Source organism: Bubalus kerabau, chromosome 6, assembly GCF_029407905.1.
Source record: "Bubalus kerabau isolate K-KA32 ecotype Philippines breed swamp buffalo chromosome 6, PCC_UOA_SB_1v2, whole genome shotgun sequence".
In the NCBI taxonomy this organism is placed as follows: domain Eukaryota; kingdom Metazoa; phylum Chordata; class Mammalia; order Artiodactyla; family Bovidae; genus Bubalus; species Bubalus kerabau.
In genome coordinates this window covers 92,527,780-92,554,375 of record NC_073629.1, presented here as the reverse complement: position 1 = coordinate 92,554,375, position 26,596 = coordinate 92,527,780, and the positions used below count along the sequence as shown (strand labels likewise).

Here is a 26,596-nt window from a genome sequence, read left to right as displayed (position 1 = left end):
AGCACACTCATCTCTTTGAGAATTACAGCTTTAATTCCTGTCTTCCTTGTCATACTGTAAGCTCCATGATGGAGCTTCCCAGAACTGCCCTCACCTTGCTCACTGCTCTCCCCTCAGTGCCTCAGAGTCTGGCTCCCAACTGGCCCTCCAGGAGTATTTGTGAGTAGACTCAATAGGACATACCAACTGAGGGAAAGGAAAAGGTGGACGAAGATGCCCGGACTGAGAGACCCTGAAAAAGGAAAAGTGCCTCGCTCGAGGCACAGCAGAGGCGGAATGAGGTCACAGTTCCTGTCGGGGACCTCGGCTGTTCAGAGAAGGGCCTTCTCCTTACCCTAGGCTGAAAAGAGGCTTTGCAACAGACCAGGATTCCTTGAAGCTCAGTCCATGGAAGGCTGGTCTCAAAATGTTCTCTAGTTTAAGAAGCCTGGGAAACCCTGGTTAAAATGAAAAATCTTTCTTCACCACTGGACTTTTCAGAACCTTTATTATGATCACATGTTACATGCACATAATTGCTGGCAAAGGCCACAGGCTGTATCCCCCACATCTATTTGACCATGGAATGCTGTCTGTGAAACTGGGTTTGAAACCTTTGGGACCACCCCCCGATGGCCTGTCCTTATTTATTGAACATGGCACAGCACGGAGTTTTGTTGCAACTTTTTGGGCAGTGCAGGAAAACTCTATTTCACAAATGAAAATGACTCCAAGCACCAAGATATAAATGGGATAAAAACAGAACTGCTCTGGTTGGAGGGGGTCCTGGGGATTCCACCCAGCTGCCATTCCTTCACGGCTGCCATGCCAGGAACTATGCTATCCTAAAGAGTCTAGTCTAAAAAATCACTGGTACAGAATCTGTGGACAGGGCTGACATTATAAATCTGGCTTCTGACACTGGCCCTGCCGTGAACTGTTTTATATTGGGCAGATCACATGGCCTCTCTGGGCCCTGGTTTCTGCATTGATACAATGAGTCTGATAGATGAGATACTTTGTGGAGTCCTGAGCTTTAACCTCTGATATGATGAGGACTGGGCTTCTGAGGTGGTGCTAGTGGTAAAGAATTTGCCTGCCAATGTAGGTGGCATGGGTGGGTTCAAGCCCTGGGTCGGGAAGATCCCCTGGAGGAGGGTATGGCAACCCATTCTACTATTCTTGCCCAGAGAATTCCAGGGATAGAGGAGCCTGGCGGGCAAAGAGTCAGACAAGACTGAAGTGACTTAGCACGCACACACTCATGTGATGAGGACTGTGATTTTATGACTGCAAAATTCTAACTCTACGATTTTATGGTCCTTTGATTCCGAGATTCCATGGCTGAATATTCCAGTTCTGGGACTGCCTGTAGCCAGCCGGAGCTGGTGCAGCAGACAGGAGCACAGGCTGCAAAAAAGCAGAACTCATTAACTGCAGCGTGCTGCCCAGGAGCACTGGGTTCCCTGGGGAGGGCATTCCCTGTGCAGGATGGAGCCGGTGGCGTGTGGAGGGGTGGGAACAGCAGCAGCTCAATGGGCAGAGCAGGGAGAGGGACCCAGGTCTCCCGACTCCTGCTCTATCTTTAGATCTCCATAGCAACCGTCACCAGGGTGCTGAGCTGCAGGCGCGGGCTGAGCTGGCTGCCTGAGCTGGCTGCCTGCAGGAGGGAGGGGCATTAGCTTCCTTCCGTACCTCTTTTGCCAGGGAAAGGACTCTGGGCTGGGCTCTTGAGCCAGGAAAGGGAGACTGAGAGGGAAGCCCTTTGTAGCAGGAAAGGCCTGGGGCCAAAAGAAAGGTAGACTAGGGCCCCACCTTGCTCTGAGATGTGGTCAGGTCAAAGAAGCCTCGACCTTCATTGTGTCAGGCTCACAGCACTAGAGGCCCAGACAGCAAGTTCTTCCTCCAGCCTCCCCTGCGGTCAATCCCTAAACAGTTGGTGAGCACCTCCTCTGAGACGGCCCGGAGGCCACAAGAGATACACAGACTCCAGGGAAAGCAGGCTTTGGCTGAAGAATCAGGAAAGCCCCTCCCAGTCCTCCTCCTGCCAATTCCTACTCAGCCAGGACCTGGCTCCTTCCAGGAAGTCCTCCCTGACTGCCCACTGTATACTTTCCTGTTCAGGACTCCTACAGCCCCATCCTCTATCCTCCCAGCAGGATGCCTGTCGGAGCGTCAGTGACCTCGTGGGATGGATGAGAAATGGAGGTCTGCAGAGGCAAAGATATTTGTCCCAGGTCACCTGGAGCACCAACAGCAGTCTCCCATTCATGTCTTCGGATTCCAGACTGTGCTCCTTCCTGCTTCCCAGTGCTGGGCCCCAGGCCTGAGCTTTAGAAGCGAGGCCCGGCCTAGAAGAGGAAGTAGGAGTCCTCGGCCAGGCCTGCGTGCAGCAAGTACCTAGTCATGTCCTTGGTAAACTCAGCTGATCCACAGACAAGGGCGAATGGTTTTCTCCGACAGGAGCCGACCAGCTCTTCAAGCAGGTCCCGGTCCAGGCGGCCAAAGTGGGTCCTGTCCCGGTAACTCCAGGGAAGCTGCTCCAGGGAGTTCTCCTGGGTGGATGAGAGACAGTGGGGGTGACTCCTGGGCGTCCTCAGAGTTTACACAGTCAGCTCCTCTCTGCCAAATGAGGAACCTGAGCCAGAGGGGATGGGGGGAAGCAAGCTTCACTCAGTCCCACCACAGGCCAGGTACTTCCTTCCACAGGGACTCAGGTCACCCTCACAGAAGCCTGTGGGCCAGTAGGCACAGGTGAGGCACAGGGAGGAGGAGGGATGTCCCTGGGACACATGATGAGGTGGGGCAGCGGTGGGATCAGACCGTGGGTCCCATCATTTCCACAGCCTCCAAGGGGCTGCTGTCCCTGACACTCTGGGGGGAATGTTTTCTCACCGTGACTGCGGGTCTCCCAGCATCCTTACAAGGTTATTTATCACCATCACTCTCAGAGCATAACTTTTGTGCATTTAAGTTTTCAATTCACTTGTTGAGTTAAGCAATGTCTACTGAGTGGACTCGATGGACATGAGTTTGAGCAAGCTCTGGGGGTTGGTGATGGACAGGGAAGCCTGGGGTGCTGCAGTCCATGGGGTCACAAAGAGTCAGACACGACTGAGCAACTGAATTCACTGACTGAGTGGACTGTGCCCGGCCCTGTGCTAGGCAATGGGGACAGAACAGCTGCTCCAGGCAGACAGGGCTCCTGGCCTCATCTGGCTGTGTATCAGTGATCCCAGGCTGCCTTAACCAAGAGAGGGGTTTATTTCTCTCACATGGGAAGGCTAGAGAAGTATTCTGGGGGTGTATGAGGCCCCAGGCTCTTTCTCGTTCTGCTCCTCTAGCCTTAGCTTGTGACTTTCATCCCCAAGGTTACAAAAGAAAATCTTCACTACCAGCTGACTTGGAAAAATTTCTTTTAAGTAAACATTTTCTTGAAGTATAACATATGTATACATATGTCATATATTGTATATGTATTGACAGTTTGGAGAATTTTGACAAAAGAGAAGAAGCCATGTAACCAGCATCCAAAACAGATAAAACCCCAGCAGAATAGGGCTGTCACCTCTGCAGATGCTATTGAGGTGAACCTCTCATTCCTAGAGCCAAGCTGTGAGACAGGATGGAGAGAGCGCTGTTGGGGTTGGAATGCAAGCTTTGCCACCAATTTCTGGTGAGTGACCATGACCTCTCTGAGCTACCGTGATGAGTGATGAGCGCGGGGTGATTGAGAAACCCTGAAAGAGGCTCCATGAGAGCAGGCCTAGAATCCCAGGTGCACTCAGAGCCCATCAGACCCCAAGGGCCTCTGAGGACAGTGCTGTGCTGCTCACAGCAGATCCTCTCTGAGGATCTGCATCTTCTCGTGTGCCCTTTGTGCTCTGACCTGCCCAACGGGTCCCCTCGAGGGCAGGAACCAGCAGGGCCCACTGGCCTTGCCCCTCCTTCCCCCTGCCCAATCCCCCCTTCCTCCCTGACCAGTTCATGCAGTGCGGCTCACCCTGACTGTATACCAAGAGATGCATGGGGTCTGGTTGCTGCTCAAGTCGGGAGGGGGACCCTCAACAATGAGGATGCAGTGGGGTGGGTGAAGGAGAGCCTGGGCCGTGACAGCAGAAACACCTACACCAGCCGGGAGGCTCAGGGAAGCTCCCAGGATGGAATTACACCTCTGCAGAGAGATGTGATGGATGAGTGGGTGTTAGCTTAAGAAGTGGGAAAAAGTGCTCCCTGTGGGGGAACAGCATGAGCAAAGGCAGAAAAGCATGGAGCACTCGCGACCACAGGCAGACCAGTGACGCCAAATGCAGCGTGCAGTGGATGGAGGAGGGCCAGGGTGCGAGGCTGCAGAGGGCTGGCACACAGTTCTGAGAGCCGTGGGGAGCCAGGGAAGGGCAGGAAGCAGGGCAGCGATGTGGTCAGAGCTGACCTTCCAGAGACAGTATGAAGGACAAACAGGCAAGAAGTGGCCTGAACAGGGAGACCCTTGACGATGCTGTCACTAGGGCCCAGGCAGCAACTGGAGTGGAGGGAGCACGGACAGGGAGGAGGTGTCTCTCACTCCATCCTCCCCCACCTGCCCTTGCTATTGACAGCCAGCCCACTCGCCTGCCCAACCCCAGAGCACCGGCATCATCAAAACCCTGGCCCAAGGTAGGAGGTCCCGTATTGCTGGTGAACTTTAACTCTGCCCTCAAGCCCAGGCTCAAATGCCATCTGCTCTGTGAAGCCCTCTCTGCTTGCTGCCAGCACCCTGAACACACTCCACAGCACCTATCCCTGTGCTGTTTTATACCAGCAAGCAATAAAACCACGGCCTCTCCACCAACTTGCTGTGTTACCTTGGGCAAGGTTCTTAACCTCTCTGTGCCTCAGTTTTCACTTTCATTAAAAGGCCACGATGGCAGTACAAGCCTCCAAAGATTTTGGTGGGGGCTATATGAGTTAATACACATAGAGTGCTTATAACAGTGCCAGGCAGAGAAAGTGCTCGATGAAGGGAAGCCCTTGTCAGCCGTCTCTGTGTTTGCCTCCACATATACATGTGAGCCCCTGGAGGCCAGGAACAGGGCATCTTCATTTTTAAGCAGGACTGGCCCTTCCCTCACCCCTTTCCCCTTGGCTGTCCACTAGCCCTTTGCTCCATCTCTGACCTTGGGCATGGCTGTTGCTGCTCACGCTCACCAAGCATGACATCCTGGGTCATCAGGCCACTGAGCATTCCTCCTGATAGACAGGCCTGTGGACTCTGGCTCCTGGGGACCTCAGGATCTCTGGTTTCCTGACAGCCTCCCACCCACAATGTCAAGGATCACGGAAGTCTTTAGGGACACTCTAAAGCTGCCTCCAGAGTTAACTGATAAGAAGGGTGCTCCAAAGTACAGGGCAACGAGGCTGACCCTGAGCAAGAGAACGGAGGGGAGACACCAGCAGGGGACCCCAACCCAGGGTGTGTGGGAAAAAGAAACGAAGCTACAGACTAGTGGAAGGCACACGAACAAAGACAGCTGAAGGCCTAGCTTGAGGTAAGAGGCAAGACAGCCCCCACCCCCATGCCGTGGCCCTGAAGGGAGGGCCCGGAGGGGTGCCTTGAATGAACGGCGGGACAGGGAACCAAAGGGAAGAGGGCTCAGGAAGCAAAGCCATTTCTAGCTAGAGTGGCTGGGGCTTGCACAGAAAAGGGATGTGGCAAAGACCCTAACAAATGCCATGAACTCGGATCCAGTTTACTCCACCAGCTGTTGACAGGGTGAGTGCCTCCTCCGTGCCTGGCACTGGGTGGAGCACTGAGAGACTGGTAACCTAGAAATATGTCCCTGCCTCAATCAGCTATGACAGCCAGAGGATGTCTGTGCCTGGCCCACTGCTTCCATCACCAGGCCCCTTGCCCACACAACGCAGGATGCTGGAGGGTGGATGGCAGGCAGCAAAGCATGCTGGGTGAGAGCTGGTGCTCTGGAAGCAGACAGCCTTGGGCTCAGATCCTGGCCTCACCCCGTCTGGCAGCGTGACACAAGCTGGTGCCTTCACCTCTGAGCGTCAGCTTCCTCATCTGCATGACGAACATGATAACACAGGCGCACGCTGTGGGTGCCACCAGTGGCGAGAATGATTATTACGGCACGGGTGAGAGAGCCCACAGCGGGCCCTCGGGTGGGGTGCAAGGGGGCAGCAGAGTCTCCATCGGGGCGGAAGTCATCCCCTGGGCTCACCTGGCTGAGGACAAAGAAGGTGCGGACATTCCAGAAACGGGCCTGCTCCTGGAGGAAGGTTTTCAGGTAGATGCCCTCAAAGGTCTTGAAGCAGCCGACCAGGGTGATGAAGGTCTCGTCCTCTGCATTGTCTGTGATGCTCTGGAGGATGGGCACCATGGGGGCCAGGCCGGTGCCAGCAGCCAGCATGAGGAGCTCCCCGTACTGGGGAACAAGACGGTACATGACAGGGCTGGGTTGGGAAGGGGTCTTACCCCACCTACCAACTATGGGGCCTTTTCCTGGGCGTGCTTGAACTGGACGGTACTGTCCTTCCGGGGTGTACTGCCTATCTGAGTTTCCCTCTCTACCCCCTCCAGGGAACCCTCCGTGCCTGTGAGCTACAGCTTGTGAGGCCTATGGAACAGAAATCATGGAATCCGGAGGCTGCAAGGAAAAGCAGTGGTGCAGCCATCCTACAAATGGCTGGCTGCCTTCTAAAGCATCCCCAAGGGATTCTGCTTACACACTTCTGCTGATAGGCAGCCCACTGGATCAATCTTGAAGGAAATCAACTCTGAATACTCATTGGAAGGACGGATGCTGAAGCTCTAATCCTTCAGCCACCTGATGCGAAGAGCTGACTCATTGGAAAAGACCCTGATGCTGGGAAAGATTAAAGGCAGAAGGAGAAGAGGGTGACAAAGGATGAGATGGTTGGATGGCATCACTGATTCAATGGACATGAATTTTGGCAAACTCTGGGAGATGGTGAGGCTCAGGGAAGCCTGGCTGCAGTCCGTGGGGTCGCAAAAAGTCAGACACGACTTGGCGACTGAGCAACAAGCCCACTACTTCCCAAGAAGTCTACTGTATTACAAGCTGACTCCCCTTGCCAGGGAGGGCTTCTCATCTCAATGACCTGAAACTTGCTGCAACCAAAGATTTGCCCACCACCTCTATCCCAGCCCAGCCCTCTGGGCTGCTTCCTCTGCCCCAGGGCCACCTTGCAGAGATCTGAGGGCCCTGGCTTGGACCCTGAGCCTGCTCTTCTCTAGACTAAATGAGATACTATACCTCAGTGCCTGGCACAGTGCTGGCCCAGAGAGCCAGCAATAAAAGTGAGCTCCCAAGGGGCCCCTGTTCCATCAACTCCCCATCTCCAAACCTGTTTCCTGGCTCTAGGTCTCTTTAAGATCAGTGCTGTGCAGGTTAGTGCCTGACCCGCACGGTGAGGTGTTCACCTCTATGCTTTGTAGGTCTCTGTGAGTGCAGTCCGAGTTTCCTCTAGCTTTAGCGACAGGCACCGCACACCACACTACTGCGTGGAATGCTTCTTGGATTACCAGGAGCCATGCAGATCTCAGGGTAAACCCTCAGCCCTATGATCTGGGCAAGTTCTTTCACTTCTTAGAGCCTTGGTTTTTTCACTGGTTTAAAAAAAAAAAATAGACCTCTGCAGAAGAGCACCTATCTCAGAACTGGCATGAGGATTAAAGAGATGACAAGGGCCTGGTACAGAGCCTGGGACCCAATGCGGTTAGATTCCTGCCCCTCACTGAGCCCTACTGCTGGCCCGCCATGCTGGCCTGTGCTCCGATTCCCCCAGCCTCCAGTCACGGAGGCTGCCGTGTGTCACCTCTTTCTCCCCTCACTGCTCAGGCTCTCCTCTGGGGAGCCTCCCCTGAGCCACGGGCAGGTGTTCCCACAGCCTTCTGCACACCCTCCTCACCCTGTGTTGTTATCATCAATCTGTGCGCCCGTCTCCCATCAGACTGGGAGCGTCTGGAGGACAGGGCTCATCTGACCCATCTCCGGGCCTCCAGGGTCCAGCACTGACCTGGCCCTGGGTGAACCCCTATGAATCTCTGGAACAAATCCGAGACAGATGTTAACATGCCCGTCTCAGGGCTGACGTGAGCCACCTGCCATGAAGCTGGCTGCAGAGTGGCAAGACTGGCCTGCACCCTGGCACCCGCACAGGAGCAGAGCGAAGTCTCAACCACAGTCTCAGCGGCCAAACGTTGGTGCGTGAGACGCCATGTCCTTTCCTTCACAGCCAGGCCCTGTGCCCTCCCAGATAGCAAGTGTGGGGCTTTCCCGAGGGGTCTGTGGATGCCAAGACTGTTATGTCTGGGAAGATGGCCTGAAGGTATTCTTTATTTCTTCTTTTAGCTTCTTTATATCTGCAGATTTTGGGGGGTAATGAACAGATACTACATTTGCAATAAGGAGAATACCAGTAAAAGCTATTTTTAAATTACACAAAAAGAATGGACACACAGACATAGCAAACAAACCCGTGGGGACTTCCCTGGGGGTCCAGTGGTTAAGAGTCTGCACTTCAAATGCAGGGACACAAGTTTGATCCCTGGTGGGGGAACTGGGATCCGCATGCCACATGGCATGGCCAAAAAGGAAAACAAACTTATGGTTACCAAGGAGGAAAAGAGACAAGGGATGAAGTAGGAGTTTGGAATTAACATATACACTGCCATATATAAAGGAGAAGGCAATGGCAACCCACTCCAGTACTCTTGCCTGGAAAATCCCATGGACGGAGGAGCCTGGTAGGCTGCAGTCCATGGGGTCGCACAGAGTCGGACACTGAAGCGATGTAGCAGCAGCCATATATAAACTAGATAACCAACAGCGACCTACTGTATAGCACAGGAAACTACACTCAATATTTTGTAATAACCTATAAGGGAAAAGAATCTGAAAAAGAATGTGTGTGTGTGTGTGTGTGTGTATAACTGAATCACTCTGCTGTATACCTGAAGCTATCACAACATTGTAAATCAATTATACTTCAATTAAAAATAAAAGAAGAGAGAGGAAGAATGATTCATTCTCTTCCATTTGTTTTGCTTTGTTTTCCTCATTATAAAGGTAATAGGTACTCATTGTGGGTAATTTGGAAAATATAATGAAGAAAATAAAAATCACCCATAATTCTACCACCCAGAGCTGCTAACATTTTATTGCTTTTTTTAAAAAAAATACTTTTTCTGTATAATCTAACTTAAGTTTCCTAGCTTGTCGTGTATTCAGTATTTTACTTAGTATTGGTCATGACCTTACAGCATAAGCATCAACATCATTTATAAACATAATTTTAAAATCCAGGATAGTAGTCTATCAAGTATCTGTAACCCAGTGTACCTAATTGCTCTGTTGTTGGATGTTCAGCTGTCTCCAATTTCTCACTATTATAAATACGCTGCAATGAACCTGTGCACGAGGCAGCATTTGGATTCTTGCCATAGGACAGACTTCAGAAGTGGAAGCACTGGGTCAAGGATGTGAAGATTCCTAAGACTCCCAGTGGTGGTTTAGTTGTTCAGTCGAGTCCACCTCTTTGCAACCCCATGGACTGTGGCCCACCAGGCTCTTTTGTCCATGGGACTTCCCAGGCAGGAATACTGGAGTGGTTTGCTGTTTCCTTCTCCAAGGGATCTTCCCGATCCAAGGATCGAACCCAGGTCTCCTGCATTGCAGGTGGTCTCTTGTATTGCAGGCAGATTCTTTGCAAACTAAGACACAAGGAAGTCCCAAGTCCCCAGCACACACTGTCAAACTGTTTTCTTATATGCACCAATTGATGAGAAACGACTGCTTTTTCCTAGGAATGTCAGGGGAGGACTTGAACATGCCATGAAGATGAGGGGAAGAACCCTTGGCCTGGGAGGCAGGGGACTTCCCAGCAGCAAGTCACAAGGTGTACTTAGGGAGTGGTCTCCATAGTCTTGTAAACGGCCCGTGAAACTGGAACGAGATCTGAGAGTCAGCTGGCGTACGGGCCCTACATGCCAAACTTAGTCTGAATTTTTCCAAGCAATGTTCAGGCATGGATGGTTCTGGGACATGGGCAGTTTTGTCTCTTAGTACCTATCCCATCTCCTCCCATGTCCAACCCCAAGTATACTCTTGGCATTAGGTCTGGGCTCAAGAAGAATGGCACAGCGAGATTATACGGCTTGAAACATGAGAACCGCAGTCCTGGAGGCTAAGCTGCAGGGGTCTCCTGAGGACACAGTGTGGGCACTGACCTGGTTTGGTTTATAGAAGAAGCCTCCAAAGGGTCCTCTCCAGAAAGCTGTGTCTCCTGCTTTCCAGGACTTGACATACCGGGACATCAGCCCAGTCTGGTAGCACTGGAAGCAAACAAAGGGAGACCTCAGTGGACGGGCACACACTGCCAATAAAACCACAGCAGCCGTGCCGCCAATACACGCCACGGCAGCCTCGCCGCCAATACACGCCACGGCAGCCTCAAGCTCAGTACTTTACACGTGTTGTCTCATTTAATCCTTCTAATCATCCATGAAGTTAGTACTGTCAGCCCCCGTTTTCAGATGAGGCCCAGAACCTTACACAGAAGGTAAATGGTAAGACCAGGATGAGAATCTGTATGACTATCGGCCTTAACTACAGAGGTCTTAAACCAAATAACCAGGGGCCACACAGGTAACACAACTGAGTGAAGAATCAGGGAAGAGACAATTAATGGCACCTAACAGTCTCAGCATCAGGCAGACAAGGGTGAGTGGTGGGGACTAAGGTAAATTGGTGAGCGAATACTCTTTCTAAAGGAAGAAGCCACTTTGCAAATTCCAGTACACAGTCCACAGGGCCAGTGAGGCCAGATCTTCTGACTTTCTACGAGGGGCAGGAAATCCATATTTTTAAGAAAATTTTCCCATTCTTGAAATGTTAGCAATTAATTCAAAATTTTAAAACACTATACAGGCCAAAATGAAATATATCTGGAGGCTAGAGGCAGTCTGTGAGCCACTCACTTGCAATCTCTGCATATCCCTACACTGTCTCCTGGCTGGAGGAAAAAATGAAGGTTGTGGAGGGGATTCCTCCGCGGGAGAAGGGCAGTATGCACTTGCTGGGTGCCCACCCACTCTGTGCTGGGCACTATGCTGGGGCTGCAGGGAAGACAGCTGGACCTTAAGCTCCATGAAAGCAGCCAGTGCCTGAATCATGGAAAGGACTTTAACATTTGAATGAACAAATCAGTAACCCAGATCAGGCCCTCCTAAGTTTAAGGAGCTCACAGTCTAAGAGGGACCTAAGTCTCAGACATACACAAGGTAGAGACTACCTAATGCCTGAGGAGGTGCAGTCACTTCCAGTGGAGCGGGACTGAGGAGAGCTTCCTGGAGAAGGAAGCAGTGGGGCTGGACCTTGAAGACTGGGTAGGATCAGACTCACTGGAGATGGGAGCAGATGGGCACAGAGAATTCTGGGCATCAGGTGTGATATGCTCAGGGGTAGGACAGCCCAGGTCATGTTCTAGGAACAGCAAGTGGACATGATAGAGTAGGGGTCAGCGGGGAGCACTGGGAGAGAGGACTGGAAGAGTGTTTGGAGAAATTATAACCAGGCCTGAAGGAGAGACTGGGCTTTGGTCACCAGACTTGCTTTTAAGTACTCGCAGCCACTTCTGGTACCACCGCTGCCTTCCTTGGGCACCAAATGCATAAAGCAAAGAACGTCCTTGGCTGACCTGGAAGAGGTCTGGGGAGGAGGCTACAATTTTTCTAACTTGCTGAAAGATACATTTCAGCCTATCCCTTGTTTTGTGCCCCGGTCCTAGGGAGGCACAGCCCCAGGGGTGGCCTTAGAAGCCCTATGGCACAGAGAGAACTCAAGGAGAAAGGAAGGATTTTTCTGTGATTCTGGCACTCACACAGAGCCTGGCACAGGGTAAATTCTCAAAACACATTTGTTAAACAGAACTGACACTGGACTTGTTCTTCCATTTGGGATCATATTACCCAAGGGGCCTTGGGACAATATCATCTCTCTGAGCTTTAGTTTCTTCATCTGCAAAGTGGGGAGAATATGATCTACTCTGCAGGGTGGTTACAAGGTTGAAATGAGGTAATTAAAGAGCTAGAGGCAGTACCTGGAGCCCAGAAGGTGCCTGAGAAATGGGAGTTCCCCCTTCCTGTCTACAAGGGAGCGTAAACCTTAGAAAACCCGCCTGCCTTCCCAATTTGCCAAGACATTTCCAGTTCTTCCCAGCCAGCGGCTTAGGGATAATTAAGCATCTCTCTGAAGAGAGGCTTTCCGGTAAACGAAGGAGAAAATCAGCCTTGCAGCTGGGAGTGATCCAGCTGCCCTGAAGTACTGTCTCTAGGCTTATCCTTTCAATAGAAACACACCCAGACAAGCAGCCTGGGGAAGTGGGCCATTTGGAGAGGATTTGTGGAATCTCCCAGACAAACAGTTGCATGGAGAAGGGATCCCATCCAAGCTTATGTTTGAGGGAATAAATACTCGAGCTCTGAAGGCAGGCGGGGAAGGCGGGAGCCATAGATGGTGCTGGGGACTTGGAATCAGGAGGCCAGGGCTTACCCACCACTTGCACTTCTTACTACCTGGGGAGCCTCAGGCTCTCCTGGGGTCTCAGTTTACTTGTCAATGAAAGAGGGATAATTTCTGTCCTATAAGGGAGACAAAGGATGTGAACACCTATCTTTAGGATTCTGTTTGGGAAAAGATCTAGAGCTATGTATTACGCCGACTCATGTGAAACTGCTGGTTCCATAAGTCAAAAACGTTAGCGTGCCAGCAATTTCATATCAGATCAGATCAGATCAGTCACTCAGTCGTGTCCGACTCTTTGCGACCCCATGAATCACAGCACGCCAGGCCTCCCTGTCCATCACCAACTCCCGGAGTTCACTCAGACTCACATCCATCGAGTCAGTGATGCCATCCAGCCATCTCATCCTCTGTCGTCCCCTTCTCCTCCTGCCCCCAATCCCTCCCAGCATCAGAGTCTTTTCCAGTGAGTCAACTCTTCGCATGAGGTGGCCAAAGTACTGGAGTTTCAGCTTGAGCATCATTCCTTCCAAAGAAATCCCAGGGCTGATCTCCTTCAGAATGGACTGGTTGGATCTCCTTGCAGTCCAAGGGACTCTCAAGAGTTTTCTCCAACACCACAGTTCAAAAGCATCAATTCTTCGGTGCTCAGCCTTCTTCACGGTCCAATTCTCACATCCATACATGACCACAGGAAAAACCATAGCCTTGACTAGACGAATCTCTGTTGGCAAAGTAATGTCTCTGCTTTTGAATATGCTATCTAGGTTGGTCATAACTTTCCTTCCAAGGAGTAAGCGTCTTTTAATTTCATGGCTGCAGTCACCATCTGTAGTGATTTTGGAGCCCAGAAAAATAAAGTCTGACACTGTTTCCACCCTTTCCCCATCTATTTCCCATGAAGTGATGGGACCGGATGCCATGATCTTTGTTTTCTGAATGTTGAGCTTTAAGCCAACTTTTTCACTCTCCACTTTCACTTTCATCAAGAGGCTTTTGAGTTCCTCTTCACTTTCTGCCATAAGGGTGGTGTCATCTGCATATCTGAGGTTATTGATATTTCTCCCGGCAATCTTGATTCCAGTTTGTGTTTCTTCCAGTCCAGCGTTTCTCATGATGTACTCTGCGTATAAGTTAAATAAACAGGGTGACAATATACAGCCTTGATGTACTCCTTTTCCTATTTGGAACCAGTCTGTTGTTCCATGTCCAGTTCTAACTGTTGCTTCCTGACCTGCATATAGGTTTCTCAAGAGGCAGGTCAGGTGGTCTGGTATTCCCATCTCTTTCAGAATTTTCCACAGTTTATTGTGATCCACACAGTCAAAGGCTTTGGCATAGTCAATAAAGCAGAAATAGATGTTTTTCTGGAATTCTCTTGCTTTTTCCATGATCCAGCAGATGTTGGCAATTTGATCTCTGGTTCCTCTGCCTTTTCTAAAACCTTGAACATCAGGAAGTTCACGGTTCACATATTGCTGAAGCCTAGCTTGGAGAACCTTGAGCGTTACTTGACTAGCGTGTGAGATGAGTGCAATTGTGAGGTAGTTTGAGCATTCTTTGGCATTGCCTTTCTTTGGGATTGGAATGAAAACTGACCTTTTCCAGTCCTGTGGCCACTGCTGAGTTTTCCAAATTTGCTGGCATATTGAGTAAAGCACTTTCACAGCATCATCTTTCAGGATTTGGAATAGCTCAACTGGAATTCTATCACCTCCACTAGCTTTGTTCGTAGTGATGCTTTCTAAGGCCCACTTGACTTCACATTCCAGGATGTCGGCTCTAGGTCAGTGATCACACCATCGTGATTATCTGGGTCGTGAAGATCTTTTTTGTACAGTTCTTCTGTGTATTCTTGCCATCTCTTCTTAATATCTTCTGCTTCTGTTAGGTCCATACCATTCTGTCCTTTATCGAGCCCATCTTTGCATGAAATGTTCCCTTGGTATCTCTGATTTTCTTGAAGAGATCTCTAGTCTTTCCCATTCTGTTTTTTTCCTCTATTTCTTTGCATTGATCGCTGAAGAAGGCTTTCTTATCTCTTCTTGTATTCTTCGGAACTCTGCATTCAGATGTTTATATCTTTCCTTTTCTCCTTTGCTTTTCGCTTCTCTTCTTTTCACAGCTATTTGTAAGGCCTCCCCAGACAGCCATTTTGCTTTTTTGCATTTCTTTTCCATGGGGATGGTCTTGATCCCTGTCTCCTGTACCATGTCACGAACCTCATTCCATAGCTCATCAGGCACTCTATCTATCAGATCTAGGCCCTTAAATCTATTTCTCACTTCCACTGTATAATCATAAGGGATTTGATTTAGGTCATACCTGAATGGTCTAGTGGTTTTCCCTACTTTCTTCGATTTCAGTCTGAATTTGGCAATAAGGAGTTCATGGTCTGAGCCACAGTCAGCTCCTGGTCTTGTTTTTGTTGACTGTATAGAGCTTCTCCATCTTTGGCTGCAAAGAATACAATCAATCTGATTTTGGTGTTGACCATCTGGTGATGTCCATGTATAGAGTCTTCTCTTGTGTTGTTGGAAGAGGGTGTTTGTTATGATCAGTGCATTTTCTTGGCAAAACTCTATTAGTCTTTGCCCTGCTTCATTCCGTATTCCAAGGCCAAATTTGCCTGTTACTCCAGATGTTTCTTGACTTCCTACTTCTGCATTCCAGTCCCCTATAATGAACAGGACATCTTTTTTGGGTGTTAGTTCTAAAAGGTCTTGTAGGTCTTCATAGAACTGTTCAACTTCAGCTTCTTCAGCGTTACTGGTTGGGGCATAGACTTGGATTACTGTGATATTGAATGGTTTGCCTTGGAAATGAACAGAGATCATTCTGTCATTTTTGAGATTGCATCCAAGTACTGCATTTCAGACTCTTTTGTTGACCAGGATGGCTACTCCATTTTTTCTGAGGGATTCCTGCCCGCAGTAGTAGATATAATGGTCATCTGAGTTAAATTCACCCATTCCAGTCCATTTCAGTTCGCTGATTCCTAGAATGTCGACATTCACTCTTGCCATCTCTTGTTTGACCACTTCCAATTTGCCTTGATTCATGGACCTGACATTCCAGGTTCCTATGCAATATTGCTCTTTACAGCATCGGACCTTGCTTCTATCACCAGTCACATCCACAGCTGGGTATTGTTTTTGCTTTGGCTCCATCCCTTCATTCTTTCTGGAGTTATTTCTCCACTGATCTCCAGTAGCATATTGGGCACCTACTGACCTGGGGAGTTTCTCTTTCAGTATCCTACCATTTTGCCTTTTCATACTGTTCATGGGGTTCTCAAGGCAAGAATACTGAAGTGGTTTGCCATTCCCTTCTCCAGTGGACCACATTCTGTCAGATCACTCCACCATGACCTGCCCATGACTTCTTATACATTTATTGCCTACTCGTTGGGTCTCTGGGGCATTTTGCATCCAGCCCATTTTGTTCATCTCATCTCTACCAACTGCCCAGCCCACCTTGGCTGCCCCTACAAGCACGTCTCCCTCCACCACTCAGACTGAGTATAGATCCCACCAGACCCTGCTCTATTTCACCTCTCCCCGCCTTTGGTTATCCAGCCCTGGAACGCCACCTCTAATCTGTACTCCTTCTTCAAGACCCAACTCAAATGCCCGGGCCCTTGCCAACTCCTTCTATAAGGTAATTTCAGTTAGCTTGGTCCCCAAGGTACTCCATGTCCCGTCTTTTGCCTGCACACCCACTCTGTTCCAAGACAAATGACTGAAAGTTCCCCAAATCATGCCCCCTTGGCTGCTGTATATACACACTGCTCATCACTCAGAGCTTCCTTCCCACTCCTGAGCTTAACACAGAGCTCACACACACAGCTTCCTCGAGGAAGCGCAGCCCGCTTTCCCTGCGGCCCCAGGTGCCCTGAGCTGGGCTGGGGCCTGCTGCATATACCACCTTGCAGTGTCCCAATTTGGCCCCATCTGAGGGTGGGCACTGGGTCTGACTCCCCCTGGATGCCTGTGCCCAGCATACAGAAGGAGCCCATGACTTTGTTCCCCTTTCCCTGGCTCAGTGCTCACGCTCCATCAGTAGTAAGAAGGTGAGGAGGAAGAGCTTTACTATTCTCAGTCCAAGCCTTTTGTCCATAAAATCTATCAGGAACATGCCCTCTGTTGGTGATGCAGCAGCCCCTTTTCCCTAGGAAAGGAGATGAGAAAAGGCCACCCTCATTGTCCTTGCTCTTCCCTCCAGCCAGCCTCCTCCCATGTGAATCCTGGCTTTTCCCACGTCAAAGGGAAGTGCCCAGCCCCGACCAAGTTGGCAAATGGAGGTCTAGTCCTTGGCTCTTAAGAGCAACCGTGTGAGTTGACTTACCTTGATTAAAACTTCAAAGTATCCTTCTGCATTGGCGGGGCTGATGGGCGTATAGGCTCTCTGAATTTCTAAGTCATCTACTGTCCCTCTGGGAAAGAGATGCACTTGGTCAGGCAGTCAGCCAGTCACTCAACAAATCCTTAGAGTACCTAACCTGTGCCAGGCTGGTGAAAGTGAAGCTAGGGGCCCAGTCATCCCAGCAGTCCTCACTGAGGGGCAGGCATGGTGGAGCAGAAGACAAGTGTACTGGGCTCCCCCACGACTGCGTGCTGGCTGTGAGACCCTGGGCAGGTCACTTAAACCTTCAGTTGCTCCTTCTGTAAAGTGGGGACAATCACCCATGCTCCTGCTATGTGGTTCCATTGGGATTACAGATGGAAAGGTGCTTCAAAAAGCACACTGATGATGGGAGCTGTTTTAGGACATCATTGAGGTTTTTCCTGACCTCTCCCCGACCATAGCATGATCAAGATAAAAACAGCTATGTTTAACAAGTGTTTAACATTTAGCAAATACTACCACATGCCAGGAGCATTGGAATTAGAAAGGATCCTCAAAGGTACCCTCATCCAAAGTTTGACCTGATGCATGAATCCACTCCAATATTATCAACAAGGGGGCCAGAAGGATAATCAAGCAGACATGTTGTATTAAATGCCTATGATGCACCAAGTATATTACAGGCAGTACCTCATTTATTGCAAACAATAACCAAAATGAAGAAACCAAGGCTTAGAGAAGGGATGTCACCTGCCTGAGGTCACACAGCTAGAATCAACTGTAGCTCCGTCTGCCTCAGAGGCAGGTTCCTTACCACTACTCCTCAGAGCTTCCCGGGAACACCCAAGCTCCCCTTTCTTGAACCCTACCATGTACAAAATTTTCTCCTCCAAGGTATGCAAAGATTAAAAAAGCTCATCCTAATGTATCAAAAGTTGGGCAGAAACATTCAACAAATGCTTACAGAACAAGGAACATATGGTCTGGCTCAGATGCAAAGGGCACTGTGACATTTGCTATGACAGAGGTAAGTCACAGGCACTCTCATCTGGGGAGCCTCAGAAGGCCTCCCTGAGCTGGGTGTTAAAGGATGAGCCAGCCACTAACACATGAAAATGGGGACAGGAAGTAAAGGGAAGAACCTAGGCAAAAGCCTGTGCTGTGCTGTGCTGTGCTTAGGCACTCAGGCGTATCCAACTCTTTGCCACCCCATGGACGGTAGCCTGCCAGGCTCCTCTGTCCATGGGGATTCTCCAGGCAAGAATATGAGAGTGGGTTGCCATGCCCTCCTCCAGGGGCAAAAGCTTAGAGGTAGGTTAATGTAGGGCAAGCCAGGAACTGGTAAGAGGGGCAAGCATGGGGGTGGGCAGCAGAGAACTTGGTGGGAAAGGGAGCTGGGGCTGTGGGTTGGCATGTTGCTGGGGAGGTGCTGTGGAGCACCAGAAGGGGTCTGAATGAGGAGGGACATGGGTATCCTGAGAGTGACAGAGACAGTGGAGAGGGACCAGACAAGAAGCAGGCAGTTCTGGCATCCTTGACTTATGGATGGAGGGTTTCTTGGGCTCTGACCTGTCCTGTGGCTCCTAAAGGAACAGTGACTTTTAAGGACTGGCCAGCCAGGCCACAGGCCAGAATGAGCTGTATACAAACACCAGGGGTCCGTGTGAGGCAAGTGACCAGAGTGTGATGAGTAATAAGCTCTCTCCTGGTTTCCTTTCTGGCTACACCTTCTGTCTCCTTTGCTGGCTTTACCTCCTCTTGCCAACGCTGTAAATGGTGGAGTTGCCAGGGTTCAGTCCTAACTCCTTCCTTTTTTCCATGTCCCACATGCTCCCAAATGCCATCCAGATATAACGATATACCTGGATGCTTCCCAGATCCACGCCTGCAGCTCAGATCTCTCTGCTGAGCGTCAGGCCTAGAGAGCTGACTGCCTGCTAGATGCCTCCACCTGGAGGTCCCAAAGAGTCTTGTCTCTGGGTAGGTGGAGGTGGGGATCGAGGTGGGATGAGAGGACAAAATTAAGCTGGGAGGAAGAAGGAAGTGCAGAGGAGTGAAGGGTGTAATTCAGGAGACAGGCTGTCTGGGCTTGAATCCTTATTAGCTGTGTGATACTGGGCAAGTCTCTTATTTTCAATGTCAGTCTCCTTTCTATCAACTGGTGCTAATTGCATGAGGTTAACGCACAAGCTCTGGAGCCACACTGTTTGCTTTCGAACCCTAGCTCCAACATCTGCCAACTGTGTGATCTTGGGGAAGTTATTAAACCTCTCTGACTTCAGTTTCCCCTCTGGTATGATAACGGTGCCTACCACAAAGGATTTTGTGAACAATAAATAAGCTCATATATATGAGCATAAACTGTATGAAAAAAGTGTTTGTTGTTATTATTTATCATGAAAATATATTATCTAGGCCAATTCCAAGAGCCCTCTAAGTCATGTATCAGTGTTTACTCTGAAGATGACAAATGGAGGCTTTAGGAAGGTTAAGCAAGTTGCCCTGGGCCACACTGCTAACAAATGGCAGAGTAGGGCTGCAAAGCCTGGGTCCTCTCACTACCTGAGTGTACCATAGGATGGGGTCCTCCCATCACCTGAGTGTACTGTAGGATGAGGTGCTCCCACTACCTAAGTGTACTGTAGGATGGGGTCCTCCCATCACCTGAGTATACCATAGGATTAGGTGCTCCCACTACCTGAGTATACCATAAGATGAGGTCCTCCCACCACCTGAGTGTACCATGGGATGAGGTCCTCCCACTACCTGTGTGTACCATAGGATGAGGTGCTCCCGCCACCTGAGTGTACTGTAGGATGAGGTGCTCCCACTACCTGAGTATACCATAGGATGAGGTCCTCCCACCACCTGAGTGTACCATAGGATGAGGTCCTCCCACTACCTAAGTGTACTGTAGGATGAGGTCCTCCCACTACCTGAGTGTACCATGGGATAAGGTCCTCCCGCTACCTGTGTGTACCGTAGGATGAGGTGCTCCCACCACCTGAGTGTACCATAGGATGAGGTGCTCCCACCACCTGAGCGTACCGTAGGATGAGGTCCTCCCACTACCTGAGTGTACCGTAGAATGAGGTGCTGGCCAGGCCGCAGGCCAAGCTGGCTGTTCCCGGGTAGTGAAAACCGGACAAGGTAGGTGTCCTTGGTGAGCCTGTCCACAGCACTGATCAGGAAGGCCAGGAAGGTCTCTGGGCTCAGCTTGGAAGGGCAGCTCTGCAACAGGAAAAGATTCACCAGCTAGAATCTGAAACTCAAGAGACAGGCAAGCCTCCATGAGCATCCTCCCTGCAAGGAGAGGCTACCGTGGTTGACAAGTTTTCTGTATAATCGTGCAGTCCCACCTTCCTTCCCTTTCAGGCTCTAAGGCTAGAGCACTTTACGTCAAGGGCACCCTGCTCTGAAGCCTGGCACGGTTCCTCTCAGCCCCAGGATAAAGCACAAGGTCCTTAGTTGGACACTCTAGTGCCTGTGGATGGGTCCTGAGTCTCATTTTACCTCCCAAGCATCCAGTGTCAGACCTTTCTGTGTTCCCCACAAGAACACCTTGTGGATTCCAACCTGTAAGTCTTTATTTGCTCAAGCTGTGTCCTCCATCCAGAACACTCATTTCCAATGTACGGAAAACCCACCTATCCTTGAAACCTGATAAAACCCAGTATGCAGATTTAGAAACTGATGGGACCTTAAAGATGACCTAATCCAATACCCTTATTTTACATGTGGGGAAACTGAGGCTCAAGTGGTAGTGACTTGTTTGTATAAAGTCACCACCATGAGCAGGGGTTCAAATTCACGTCTTCTAAGTCTCAGCCCATTGCCCTTAATATTCCATCCACCCCGCAGACCTCTTCCAGGAAGTCTTCTCTGACTGCCCCAACTCACAGATCCTGTTCCCCTGAAAATGCACCCACCCAATTCATTCCTGGGACCTTCCCTCACTATACTACCCCATCCCCCACTCACCAACTCAAGGCCAGGCTTTGAACCTGGGTCAGTCTGCTTCATCAGGCCCACTCTTTTCTCTCTGCTGCAGAGTCAGAGGAAGCTCCCTTGAGCAGGTACACCATACAGGGCTGAGGTCAGGAAGATGCCGACACCCGGCCCTCGTGTCTGAGGAGCACCTCCCCTTACCTGTGTCTCTTCCCTACTCAGCAGGCTCCTGTCCTTGCTGGCTCGGGCAGCCTCCCACCTTGCCAGCTCTCGCTGGTAGACGTCGAACACACAGGGCGAGCAGCCACTGCCGCAGCACTGCGAGGGCAAAGGCTCCACCGGGCGAAGCTGCAGCCAGGCTTCCTCTTCGTCATCTTCCTCCCCCTGGCCCATCATCCGTGGGGCTTGATCAGATACTCTTCCCAGAGCAGGCCCAGGCCCTGCTCCCTTGCCAGCCTGGAGGAGGGAACACGTGTGGTTACTCTCTGGGCACCTCTGTTCCACTGGTTCTCCCTGAGGCCGGCAGGTGCCAAGCTCCGTGTGAGCACAAGGATGAATCAGTCCTGGGGTCTGCTGTCTGCGGGGAGGGAGGCAGACAGGCACAATAATCCCAACAGGCAACCACAATCCCAACAGGCAACCACAGTTTCTTGACCTCTTCCCACGCTCTGAGTGCTGGATCAAGATTACAAAGAAAATCTCGCAACATTGTTCATCAGCTATACTCCAACATAAAAGCAAAAGTTAAAAAAAGATTACATAGAAAATTTCACTGAACTTTTAAAATATTTTAAATGATGAAGTAAAACATTTATGTACAATTTAATAATTGTTATAAAAGAGCCATTTTGTAACCACCACTCACTCAAGTAAAAAGAACCTTGCTGGCATCCCAGAAGTCATGCATTTGTGTCCTTTCTGATCACACCTCTGTCCCCCATAACCACTATCGGTTCCCTTGCTTTTCTATACTTGTGCCACCTTTGTTTGCAATTCTATCCACAATTTATCAGATTTGCTTAGTTTTTACCTTTATATGAACAGCTTCTCAGGTGGCTCAGTGGTAAAGAATCTGCCTGCCAAGCAGGAGACTCGGGTTGAATCCCTGCATCAAGAAGAAAAAGAAATGGCAACCCACTCCAGTATTCTTGCCTGGAGAATCCCAGGGACAGAGGAGCCTGGTGGGCTACAGTCCATGGGGTCACAAAAAAGTCAGTCATGACTTAGCAACTAAACCATAACAACAGTATCGTATGAAATGTATTCTTCTGTGCCTAGATTCCTTCACTCAGTATTGTTGGCGAGTCATCTACCAAATTGCTGCATTTTATTTAATCTTTACAACAAGGCCAGTCCTGGAGGTGCCATTTTATGGATGGGCAAACTGGAGTCTGAAGAGGTTTAATAACTTACCCAGGGTCACACACGAGCGTGCTAAGTCGCTTCAGTCATGTCCAACTCTTTGTAACCCTATGGACTGTAGCCCGCCAGGCTCCTCTGTCCATGGGATTCTCCAGGCAAGAATACTGGAATGGGTTGCTGTGCCCTCCTCCAGGGGATCATCCTGACCCAGGGATCGAACCTGCATCTCTTGCGCCCTCTGCATTGGCAGGCAGGTTCTTTACCACTAGCGCCACCTGGGAAGCCCTACCCGTGTCACAAATTCCCATAAATGATGGCACTGGGACTTGAACTCTGCTCTGCCTGGTCTCAGAACATATTGTTCTTCAATAACAGGAAAACAGGAGAAGGAGGTCATGATGGTCCAGGTGAGAGCTGATCTGGACCAGGACAGTTTCAGAGAAGATGAGAGGAGAGGGGACAATTAGGGAAATCCTGAAGCAGGAATTAACAGAACACAGAGACTGACGGATGTGAGGTGAGCAGGTGAGGGGGAGAGAAGGCTGAAGGGACATCCAGGTGTGTGGCTTGGATCCTTGGGTGGATAGTGGGTCCAAAAGGAGTTGAGTTTTAGAGGAAAGAGGAAGGGAGGGAAATGGTAAGTTCACTGAGAGGTACGCTGAATGCCTGTGGGGCACCCAAGGGCAAAATCTAGCTCCATTTGGATTAAGCAGGTCTAGGAACCTGAATCTAGAGATGGAGCTCCGGGCAATGGACAGCAAGGAGGGGATGGGCTGGTAAGAGAGCAGGCTGGAGCCTCTGCGGAGGCCTGCCTGGCTTCCTGCAGCACTCGTAGCACTTGGTCCAGCCCTGGTCATGGTAGGTGCTCAATAAATGCTCTTCCAGTGAATGAATCTCCACCCTATAGCATTTCACACTGTTCAGAAATTATAAGTTTACATGTCTTTCTCTTCTGAGACTGTGAACTGCTTGAGGGCAGAGACCTGCTTTTTATTCATTTATGAAGCGGCACAATGTATATTTTAAAATATGCATGTTATATGAAAGGAAGAAAGGAAGGAAAGGAACTTGGTTTCAGGGCCATTAGGTAAATTTTGAAAGACAGACCAGGGAGGAAAATTTAAATGTTTATGATTTATTTTGAGATATTTCTGTGAGGGCAGTTTGGGATTTATCAAGGTTTTCTGTATTTATATGTGGAACTCAACAGTTCATATAGAAATAGAGCTGTCGTCTCACTTGCAAGGAAACTATTCATTTAAAATCCCACGGGCAAATCAAAGTAAAGGGGGGGGTCTTCTCCCCCTCTTGTCTGAGAACAGAACTTAGGGGAAATCTGATGTCACAGAACATTACTTAAAATGCAATTACGACTAAAAGCTCCAGTTTTTGCTATCCTCCCATTCATTCGACACTTACTGGGCAGGGGCTGCTGAATGAGGTGCTGGGACAGAGATGAGTGACACTCGTCTATGTCCTGGAGGAGCTCCTAGCCTGGAGGAGTCAGACACTAAACAGATAATACCTGGGAAAAGAACAGAGGTCACTTACTGGGCCAGTCTGTCCCAAGCACTTTGCACTGTCTCACTCTGCTCCCGGCAGCCATAGGTAAGGAGGCTATGCCTTCCTTATTTCACAATGGAGAAAACTGCGGCCAGGAAGCCAGAAGTGGCAAGGTTAGTGCATATACCTGGTCTCTTAAGACTCCAGGATACTCTTTCTCCCTAGATTTCATGCCTCTGTAGGGCAGAGGAGTGTCTTCATTTCCAATTCCCAGTGGGCTGGGCTGGCACACCCACCTTGCCAAACTGCCATTGAATTTTATGGGCCCCCTGGAGCCTCCCTAGGGCAGTAGCTTCATGGGTGCATAAAATGCTAGAATCAAGGTGTGGGCCAAGTCTGTGGAAAAGCGAGGAGCAAACCACTAAGCCTGCCAGAGGACATGGAAATCCTGTTTCTTGGTTACCAATCACTTCCCAGGAGTCTTAACGTTTATGATCTTTCCCATTTTTTCTGCTTCCCACATCCATTTACACTAGAGTTTTCTATGGGCCCAAACGATGTGCTTCCAGTTTCCCCCAACACTATCCATCAGCACACCTGCCACCAGCTCTGACCACACCTGTCCCCTGCTTCACGACCTTCAACAGCCCCCCACTGCCTACTACATGCAATCCAGCCTTCCTGCCTGGTGCCCAACATTCTTCCTGGTCAGAACTTGCCCCAATTCTCTTACCACTTACTATCATCGATTTTAGAAGGGCAGTTCCTGTGTGTGCCACAAATCTCTCTTGTAAAGGAAAGGTTTCTCTTTAGAGGAAAGAAAACCTTCTACTGCTGGTTCAGTGATTTCAGGAAGGTTCAGCAGGCTAAGACCCTCTTGAGGGCAAGTGTGGTGTCTTATTCTTTCTGCATTCTACCACCAAGCACAAGCCTGGCAGACGGAAGGCTCAGGCAAGTGGTGAGTGCTCAGTTCACCAAGATCTTGGAGCCAGGCATACAGCTTGGGGCTGGGATACAGCAGGGGTTAATAAAACATGGGCTCTACCTTCACAGAGCTTCCAGACAAGAATGGTGCCACATCAGTTCAACCCATTCTTCTTACATGTTATGTACCAGGTTTGTATTAAAAGTGAATGAGAGCTGGTTTCCTCTATATGCTGATTTCTTACTCCCAAGAGGTTTGGGAGAAATAAAGTGAGCTAAGTTAACAGAAGGAGCTCTATTAACTATAAACTCCTGTACAGTGTGAGAGTTATTTATCTATCTTTGCCTTAAATTTGCTTTCTAGATTTTACTAATCCCATTTTCCCTGCTATTTTGGAAGTGAGTAGAGAAGTTGGCCATGTCAGTTATGAATTTTAAAGATCAGTTTCACATCTCCTCTCAGCCTCTACTTTTGGAGTCTAAGAAGCCAGACCTTGACACATGCTGCTTCTGCCTGGATGACTCTCCACACCCTCAGACCCTGCTTCAAGGTCACCTCCTCTCAGAGCCACCCCCTTACCACACCCTTCTCATTTTCTAGCACGGCTGTCTTGGACCAGTTTCCTGGAGGTCAATTTTTCCTCAGACTGGGGTGGGAAAGGGGATGGTTTCAGGATGATTTGAGCACATTAGATTTATTGCGCTCTTTATTTCTATTTTGTGGCAATCAGGATATTCCGCCTTTACTTTAGGGTTAGGGTTTATGTTCCTATGAGAATCTAATGCCAGCTGCTGAACTGACAGCAGGCAGAGCTCAGGCAGTGATGCAAGTTCATGGGGAGTGACTATCCTGGGGGTTGAGGACCCCTGCGTTAGCAGGTACCCTATTTGCTTATTCATTACATTAGTATGTATTGAGTCCTTAAATGTATATTTACTATGTGCTCAGCACTGATCTAGAGGCAGACTTTACAACAATGAAGAAACAAAAACTCTTGCATTCATGGAGCTCCTTGCAGTCATGGAGCTTACATTCCAGTGGGAATGTCATTAAGATCAAAATGAAAAATAGGCTATGTTCAGTGTTAAATACTAAAGAGGCAAACAACTGGGGGAAAGGGATATAAGTGTGTGTGTTGCAATTGCTATTTGGTTTACTTGCTTTCTGTCTGTATCTCCCACTTAAACTGTAAGCTCTACATCGCACATCCATTTTATTCACCAGTGTAAACCCGCTACTGAACAGTGCCTGACACACAGTAGGCATTTGATAAATACCTACTGAGCAAGGAGCAAGGTACCCCTCTGCCGCTCTGGCCCCGCTCCTAGGAGGCGAAAAGGGACATTTTGAGGAAAGAGGAAATTAACTCATTTTGGGCGCTGGGGAGGAGGCATGCAGTGTGCGAGGTCAGAGCGGCCCCAGCGTGGTGCAAAGGCCACGCTCAGGCTCCACGTCAGAAGTGGTGGAGAGGGAAGGAAACTTAGGGGATACCCACCACGTTCTGTGCGCTGCGCAACTGAGCTAGTTTAGGCATTTCCATCCCTATTTTGAGGCTTCCAAGTTGGCGGAGTGGTAAAGAATCCCCCTGCCAATGCAGGAGGCAGATCCCTCGGTCAGGAAGATCCCCAGGCGGAGGGAAGCAACCCACTCCAGCATTCTTGCCTGGAAAATTACATGGACAGAGGAACCTGGCCAGCTACAGTCCATGGGGTCGCAAAGAGTTAGACTCGACTGAGCACACAGACACATCCCTATTTTTACACCGAGTGACTTTAAGGCTCAGAAGAAGTACTCTGTCCAAGCTCCAATTGCTCGCAAGGCTGTCATGAGTTCAAGTTTTAAGTCCCGAAGCTCTCCTAGCTCGTTACAACTCTCACCACAACCACTCACCTACCCTCCTGCGCTTTCCCTCAGGTAAAGATCTTGCAGGTTTCACTCCCACCCGGGGGAGGTGGGCAGGGTTCCACCTGTGAAAAAATGTGGACAGCCTGCG

The 26,596-nt window shown here is 49.7% G+C and overlaps 1 protein-coding gene across 4 annotated transcripts; it reads right to left on the bottom strand.

Annotated features, from left to right (window-relative positions):
- Window positions 1–470: 470 nt before the first annotated feature.
- On the bottom strand, window positions 471–26,553 carry LOC129655420 (NADH-cytochrome b5 reductase-like). 4 transcript variants are annotated; one of them, XM_055585794.1, is made up of 7 exons: window positions 26,494–26,553; window positions 21,015–21,269; window positions 19,948–20,096; window positions 16,866–16,953; window positions 10,226–10,330; window positions 6,195–6,398; window positions 471–2,534 (listed from the first exon to the last, which is right to left on the bottom strand). In XM_055585794.1, exons 2-7 carry the CDS (start codon window positions 21,207–21,209, stop codon window positions 2,331–2,333), a joined length of 945 nt encoding a protein of 314 aa, XP_055441769.1. In that variant the 5' UTR covers window positions 21,210–21,269; window positions 26,494–26,553; the 3' UTR covers window positions 471–2,330. The 4 variants fall into 4 exon arrangements, with proteins under 4 accessions (XP_055441769.1, XP_055441770.1, XP_055441768.1 ...); XM_055585795.1 differs by having other exon boundaries at window positions 26,498–26,551; XM_055585793.1 differs by lacking the exon at window positions 26,494–26,553 and adding an exon at window positions 23,595–23,701.
- Window positions 26,554–26,596: the final 43 nt, after the last annotated feature.